Below are 8,177 nucleotides of genomic sequence, written 5' to 3'. Positions count from 1 at the left end.
TAATTCAGCTGCAGATCCAGTGATACAGAACCAATGAGTCACTGCTAGACATGAATCCTACTCAGATACTGTGGCACAAATGTTGCCTTTACTTCTCTGAGGGCCCAGAATTTACTCTCTTTACTACGTTTTCTCTCCTGCACACCACTTTTTCTTCAATATGAGGCTGTCAAACTACTGTCCCTGTGTTTGCTCTCTGCCCCAGGGTCAGAATAAGACCCAAGTCTTTCATTCAGGAATTATAAATCTTAAACCAGAGCAAATCCATTTGCTATTCTGACACACACACACAAAGTCTCGCTCAAAAATTGCTTGAAAGAATTGAAAAAATGAGAGGCAGAATGCACCAGTTACACAAAGTCATGAGGTTTTATAGTCATTTGTGTGTGCAAAAAAAGCCAAAAAAAGCCAAAAAAAAAAAAATGTAAACGTGTGTGTCTGTGTGTATAATCAGCATATCTGTTGGATTTGTATGCCTTAGAACCCAGGTGAGAGGTGCACCTTCAAACATATGGTTTAAGGACTGTTCCATCTGCTTCACTTCAGGCAGTCTGATTATTTCTCATCTTTTCATTGTTATCTTGATGGTCCTCTCAAATTGGATATTTCATCTGATTCCACTTAAAAGAATGTTTATCTAAAAATGACAATTGCAGGTGATTATCTGGAATATCTGGACTAGGGATCTGCCACCCAACCCCGAGAAACCTTCGGGTTTCGGGCTGACTTCGGGTCAGTTTTCTAAGTATGACTTCAGATTTGGGTTTGTAATTGATGAAAAAAATAAATAGGCCTACCTAACTTGTTTCGCCCAAGCGCTCTAACTCACAGACATGCTAATGGTTGAGTTAGAAGCCTATGTAGGCATGTGCTGGATGGACGTTGATCGGTTTGTTGCACCATGTCTTGCTGTTTCTTTTGGCGCCATGCCTTGTAAAAATGGTGTATGATTAATGTAACTATACTGTTACGAATGTTGCCTACAATGCTCACATATAATACCGCCTACAATGCCCACCCAACTTTTCAGCCGTATGGGTTCCGGAACAATTTTTTCATAGGCTTTTTATAAAATCCTTTCATAAAAGAGTTCTAAGCCATGAAACAAACCAACCAGCTCTGAGGTGAATCACAACTTTACAAACTTTTAATTTAAAGCAAAAAAAAAAAGTATTTGATAATCGAACAAAAAGATACAAGACTTACCGTCTTTAACGAGGGTACGAACTACAATCCCATGAAGCATTGCTCATGACATATTCAAATAAAAATGATAGAAATATATAAAACTATTGATATTAGGTTGTTGACTATATATTCCGATATATACAAATATTGCATCATTAACAGTGAATCATGGAAGTGGGCGGTCGCTGCTGGACTTGTTTGGCGGGCTTTGTTGGTCACAGTTCTCTGATTGGTGAGGCTTTCTTTGCTGTACAATGGGTAATGTAGTTGTTCAACACGAATTCCGCTATTAAACACGATTTTTAAACAGTGATGTTGAAATAAAGTAGACGGATGGCTTCAGCGGAAACATATACCATTGATGCACATCCTTGGAGTTCATGGTAGGTCTGTTTTAAAGGTTTAAAAGTTATCGTTGGAAATCAGTTCATCTGTGGAAAAAAATGAGTCAGCTTTTTACAGTCAGCTTTTTACTCCTGGAACCTGACTGTTAACAGTCTATTGCAACGCTTCTTGCTTGGAGGAGAAATAATAAAGAGAGTGAGCGATTTTGTGTTTGGATCTGGTTCGGTTTAAAATTTGACTGTACCGGCCGGACAGTGTAGGGTAACATGGTCTCAGGTAAGGTTTCTTAATTTTAAGGCCCGTGCAGACCGCTCATGTAGACGTGTGTAAGTGAAAACATGACAGAGTTTAAATTTTTCTATCTCTCAGCTCTCCTCTGACCTCTATGACCTTTTCACTTTTCACAGTATGACAAATCATGCAAAGTGAATGCATATTCTGGTAAACAGGATAAAGTCACAGAGACGCAGAGACACACACTCCACACACACACACAAACACACTCACGTGTCTAAAAATGTCAGACCCAAGCGGAAAGTAGATGATTAATGGATAATGTAGATCTCGATCTCGCACACACATAGAAACTCAGTGTATATGGCACACAGAAGAAGAGCATCACTTCCTTTATTTTACAAGAGTTTTGTATGGTCAAAACAACTGCTGCTCCTAAACAACACAAAATTCTGAACAGCATATAAACAACACAAAATAACAGACACATGATGCACCAAGGCAGAAACAAAAACTTAAAAAATAAAAATAAAAAAAATAACCTGTACATAGTACTGTAAACAAACTAACACAAAAAGTAAAGAAAATCTGACATTGATTCATCAAAATCTGTCAGAAACTTCATATCAATGCTCCTTCATGACCCCTGACCTTTTAAAACACATAACAGCATATGGAGACGGTTGCTATGATACACACATAAATTAAAGAATCTGTCCATCTGTGCCAAAGCCTCCACGTATTTAATGGTTCATTTAAAAATGGTCATTACTATCTGGAAATTTGACATTTATAAAGGTGCAAACGAGGTTTCATTCAGTTGAAAAGGATAAAAATGAGGCAACCTTATAAAACGGGCTTACATTATTTCCCGATCTCCCAAGTATCACAAAAATAAGGAACAAATTTCATGCAGCATACCATGGAAAAAAGTATGCAATGAGAAACAATGAGAAATCAAAGTGTCTGATTGTTTGGAGTCCAACATGTCATAATGAGGCACTTTTCATGTTGTCATCTCGATACCAGAACACACATACACACTCATCCACACACAACGCAACCAACCATCTGTGCCTGGGCAGTAGTGTATCACACCATTGTGTCACACTGTTATGTGTCAAACGAGCATCGGCTGGCTCATATGGCACTGCCCCCGCACACATACACACAAAGCATTGACCTAGCATGTTACACTGCAGTCTGAGAGTATCAGCTCTACAGGAGCTCTTGATTCAAAGCCCAGAACTTTCATCTCTACAGAACTCGAAGTTCTAGTTTGTGATCTCAATCTGCATCACTAACACGGTACTGCAGATTTGCCATCTCAGCAGCTGACAGCTCCAGCAGAGTTTGAGTAAGACGTATAAAGTTGAAGACACGAGCTGTTCAGCTGCAAGTATGGTTTAGCTCATTAGTCTGTTAAAGACTTTCCACTTAATAATTTATAAGATCCATAAATCTATCCATCTATCCAACTATTTGTCTATATAAAGTGTGATCTATAGGGGGATATGTGTGCTGGCTATTTTTAGAATGGAATACGGATTTGTAAGTATTTTTTTTTTTTTTTTTGAATAAAAAAAAGAAAAAAAATATATTAATCCAGTGCTAAATGTTTCAAACTGTGGTATGCATTACATTTGCATTTGTATTGCATTTCATTGTTTATTTCAGCAAGTGGCGTCTAGTATTTCCGTTAAAAAAAGTTGTTATTTAGCATTTTTAATCCAATCTTGCACAAAAACGTATCAACTCTTGGCAATCGATCTTATAATCAAATGTTATATATCAAAATTCCTGATATTGATATTACTGAAATTCACAGATGATAGTTGGTCATCTGGTTATTCCATGCATACAGAAAATTCACGTTTTGTGCACAGTATTCATACTAGAGATGCACCAATGTTTCGGCCAATCATCGGTATCGGCTGATAAAGCATTTATCCATACTATTGGACATAGGCTGATTTTTTTTTTTAAAAAAGGCTGATGATCAGGGCCGATTATTTCCCGTCAATCAAAAAGGGGTGGAAAAACATGTCAGATAATTTACGCTTCGCTAAGCTCCACCCACCTTATTTACCGTTGCTCACTCTGACAAGTTTTTCAGAACTTCCTATCGGAATGAATTGGAGACTGCCGTGAACGGTGCGGTTTTGGCAAAATATACTCATAAACAGAATAAATAATATTCGACGAAGGCTGGAATGAAGAGTGACAAAGTATATTTACATTTTTTGTAAAATTTAATTGTAAAATTGTGGAGACTGATTATCACAGTCACTTGAAAAGAGAAAAGCGTCATTTGATAGTGATTTCACACCTGATAACATTAGGTGTAAGTGAACAGATCTGCTCAATGTCTCATAACAAATTCTGTGAACTCTTTATTTACTATTGCCTTTACTAAGACCTGAATCAATACATGAATAAACGTTAAGTTATGAGCTTTATCTTGGAGCAAATGTAGGTATCCTTGCTGATGTTATACAAGTTCCTTTGGGAATGAGGAATTACACATTTTAAACCATGGCACGCTCTTCTCGAGATAAAAAAGAAAAGAAAAAACATTGCGTGTCCTCTCTAGATACCTCGTGTCACTATTACAAGTCGGCAACAATGTTTTTTTTTATTTTTTATAATTTCTATAAAATTCAGCATAAAACTACACACTACTGTCGAAGACTCTCATTGGAAAACAGCAAGCGCTAGTCAGAGAAATGGCAGACTGCAACTAAGTTAGGATTGGTCTGAAACGCTTTTAAGGGGGGGCTTAGCAAAGGGTCAATTAAGTGCTGTGTGTAAAAAAAAAAAAAAATCTTGTGTGAAATTACTTTGACTTGTGTGACAATGACGGCAATACTAAAATTTCATGAGGTGGAACTACTGTTAAAACGTGATCACAACTAATTTGATTACTCACCATAAAGCTTGACACAGCAAGGAACAAAATGAGTTTGTCAAAGATAAAATGGAGGCTAAAACGGGCTAACATTTATTTTAAAGTTATGTAATTAATTACCAGTGATCTGAAACAAGGTAGCATAAAATAAGCAGAACCCTACAACTATAGGTACTGGCAGATGCTGTTCTAAATAATCAGATATCGGTTTGGCGCACAGATTTTTTTTTTAATCTACGCATCCCTAATTCATACTACAGTATATACACTGATCAAATGGTAGTATGCTATTACAAACATGTGTTCAAATGGGAAGACAACTTTTGTGCCTGAACTTTCACACAGCACTGTGGCCTGTCAATGCAGGGGCAGCTGGTGTGTGTGTGATGAAAAATTCAGTGTGGGTCATCTGGGAGAGCAGAGACTCACACATACACCTGGCAGGCAACAGTAGGTTGAGTATTCTGTGTCTGTGTGTGAAAGCCCTCTGAAAATTTAATGAGGAGCATCAATTAATGACCTGCTATCTGTGACCCCATTTTTAGTTTGTCTCGCTCATTTTTTGGATTGTATGCTTTTACTGAATGGACAAGAGTAGTGTGAAACATCTCCATTTGTTTTCCACAGAAGAAAGAAAATCATAGCAGATTGGAATGACATGAGGGTCAGTAAATTACATCAGAATTTTTCCTTTAAACATTCTTTTAACTGACAACCTTGTCTTGATATTTAAAAATTAATCTGACAAATCTTTGTAAAAAAGCTCTACCTCACCATAGCAAACAAAGCTTCGTAAAAACCTATGCAATGCAGGAAAACTGCTCATTTTGACTATGTAATAGTTTTATATGGTTCTGCAGAGCAGCAGATGTCATTTGTGTCAGGCTGATTGTCAGAGCATGAAGGTCTTCACAGCGATTGAAGAGTGCCACTGGATGCACCAATGAGCTGTCGGATAGGGCGGGACAACTGTAACCTTATAATCAAAAGGCACTGAGGGAGGCGGAGTCTGTGTACAACTACCAGACTAACAAATGTTTGTGTCTATCAGCGGTTGCACACAAAAATCTTGTCCACCATTCCGTTTTTTTATTGGGTATATGGTGTATGAGTTTCCCTCTTTTTCTCATGACAAAAACGGGCGTGATTTCTCAGGTGTGTGTATGCGGCCGAGTCTAACAACCTGTGAAGGGGAGGGTGGGACATCCTGTCTTAGGGGTCCTTTGGAATCTTGGGATTCGTAGTCCACGCGGATTGATGGGCCTCTTCCTTTCATTTTCTGTTCTCTTCGTCTCTGTTCCTGTCTGAGGAGCTCCTGGGCCTCCAATAGGACGCGAGCATTGTAACCGCCACCTACTGTAGTACCGCCAGATCCCGGGGGAGCAGAAAGGCCATTCCTGCAGCTGGAACGAGGAACGGTGCGCGGGACGGAACGAAGGCCCTGGTAGCTGGAGTAACGACCACTGTCTTTAGCTGCCTGGAAACCGTCGCCAGGTGGACATGTCCTCTCCCATTCGCTCTCTGAAGCTGGAGTGGGCGTCTTACGAGGATGGCTGCACATGGGAGAAATAGGTAAGATAAAGTGTGTGTATCTCCGCAAAGACCCCATGAAATTGTTTGATGAGCATGCTTCTTTTGACAAATGTGATATTGAAACAGGAAGTTGGCCACAATTTAGGACAGCAAATTTCTAAATTTAAGAGCTAAAAACATATTACATTTAGGGCCCTTAATATAATAAAGACCCTAAATGTAGTAAACGCCCGAAATGTAATAACTATTAGTCCTAAATTACATTTTAGTAATTACATACAATTTGGACCAACAATTAGTACATTTAGGACATTTATTACATTTAGGACCAATTATTACATTTGTGCCCTCTATAGACCTCATTCAAAGTAGTGTTATCTTTGATTTTAAAAAGGAATGAAAACATGGCTGTAAGCGATAGATTTATTGTACATGAAATAAGCCGGTAAGAACACTGGTAAAGGTGTTTACATGCAACATGAAATCGGGGTGATGGGCAAACATCTACCTGTGTCGATTGTTTATTATTAAGCCATTTATGACTTTACACCGATAAAAGAAAGCGGTTTAATGGGTTTACCTGACCACACACATTGTCAGCTTATTAAGCATAATCGTGTAAGAACGTGCATGTAAACACGCTCATTGATGGTGCCTCGAGGGTCTTTTAAATATCCCGAGTGTTCCCACACAGCAGATTTCAACCACTTTGTTGGGGGAAATAAAGTTTCAGGCTCTGACATGTCCTTGTGCTGCTATGCTTGCAACACACAAGTGTCACCTTTAAAATGGAGTGACGCTTAAATGTAAAATGAGAAAGTTGCAATTTAGAGATTTATTTTATCATGTCAACTTTATATGATGCTGTGTAAATTTAGCTGATTCTGTCTTAATTAAATGGATTCGGATTTTAGAAAAGTTCCGATAAAAACCTTCTTATTCATACAATACCGTGAATGATAAGATGTCAACAGTATGAAAACTGAGGTATGTTGTGAAACCGTTACATTCCTAGTGATGAGTCATTGATATTGACATGGTCCTTTTTGCTGGAAAAAAAACATGTACTGTGTACACTGGCAAGAAAATTTATGTGAACCCTTTGGAATTATCTGCATTTATGTATACATTTGTCTCAAAATCTGGTTTGACCTTCATCTAAGTTACAATAATGAACAAACAATCTGTTTTAACTAACACACAAATTACTGTATTTTCTTGTACATATTGAATACATCATCTTAACATTCACAGTGTAGGTTGGAAATAGCATGTGAACCCCTAGGCTAATGATGCCAACAAAAGCTAATTAAGAGCCAGGAGTTACATTTACATTTATTCATTTGGCAGATGCTTTTATCCAAAGCGATTTACAAAAGAGGAATAATACATCATCAGTGATTCATGTTAAGGAGACAGTACGAAATGTGCTGAATTATGTTTCAATTGCATTAGAATAATAGTATCCAAGACACATTAGAGTGCAACAAGAACATATACAGTACTGTGCAAAAGTTTTAGGCACTTGTGAAAAATGTTGTATAGAGAGAATGTCTTCAAAAATTAATGACATAAATAGTTTTCATTTATCACTTAATGTCATACAAAGTCCAGTAAACATAAAAAAGCTAAATCAATATTCGGTGTGACCACCTTTGCCTTTAAAACAGCACAAATTCTTCTACTTCTGTCTCTTTATGTAATCTCAGACTGACACGATGTTCAGTGGGGGGCTTTGTGGGGGCCATGACATCTGTTGCAGGGCTCCCCGTTCTTCTATTTTAATATTTTCTATTTGCAAAAGTAATGTTTGGGAGTCTAACATTTATATTTCCTATTAACACACTAAAGTTGAAGATATAAATAACCATCTTAAGACAAATGCTTTTGTGAAACATCTTATGTGCCTAAGACTTTTGCACAGTACTGTATATATTTTTATTATTATGAGTGCATGGTCAAGTGCTCA

General features: G+C 37.6%; 1 protein-coding gene across 2 annotated transcripts in view; it reads right to left on the bottom strand.

Annotated features, from left to right (window-relative positions):
* Positions 1-5,061: 5,061 nt before the first annotated feature.
* The window catches only part of LOC127443122 (partitioning defective 3 homolog), a 135,884-nt gene continuing 132,768 nt past the window's right edge, over positions 5,062-8,177 (bottom strand). For both annotated transcript variants that reach the window (XM_051701645.1, XM_051701646.1), the window contains one exon: positions 5,062-6,228. In XM_051701645.1, coding sequence (XP_051557605.1) covers positions 5,802-6,228 — 427 coding nt within the window. In that variant the 3' untranslated portion in view covers positions 5,062-5,801. The remainder of the gene's footprint in view (positions 6,229-8,177) is intronic.

This window comes from Myxocyprinus asiaticus, chromosome 6 (assembly GCF_019703515.2).
Source record: "Myxocyprinus asiaticus isolate MX2 ecotype Aquarium Trade chromosome 6, UBuf_Myxa_2, whole genome shotgun sequence".
Taxonomy (NCBI): Eukaryota; Metazoa; Chordata; class Actinopteri; order Cypriniformes; family Catostomidae; genus Myxocyprinus; species Myxocyprinus asiaticus.
Note: the sequence above shows the minus strand (reverse complement) of the source record. Positions and strands in the feature narration are given on the sequence as shown.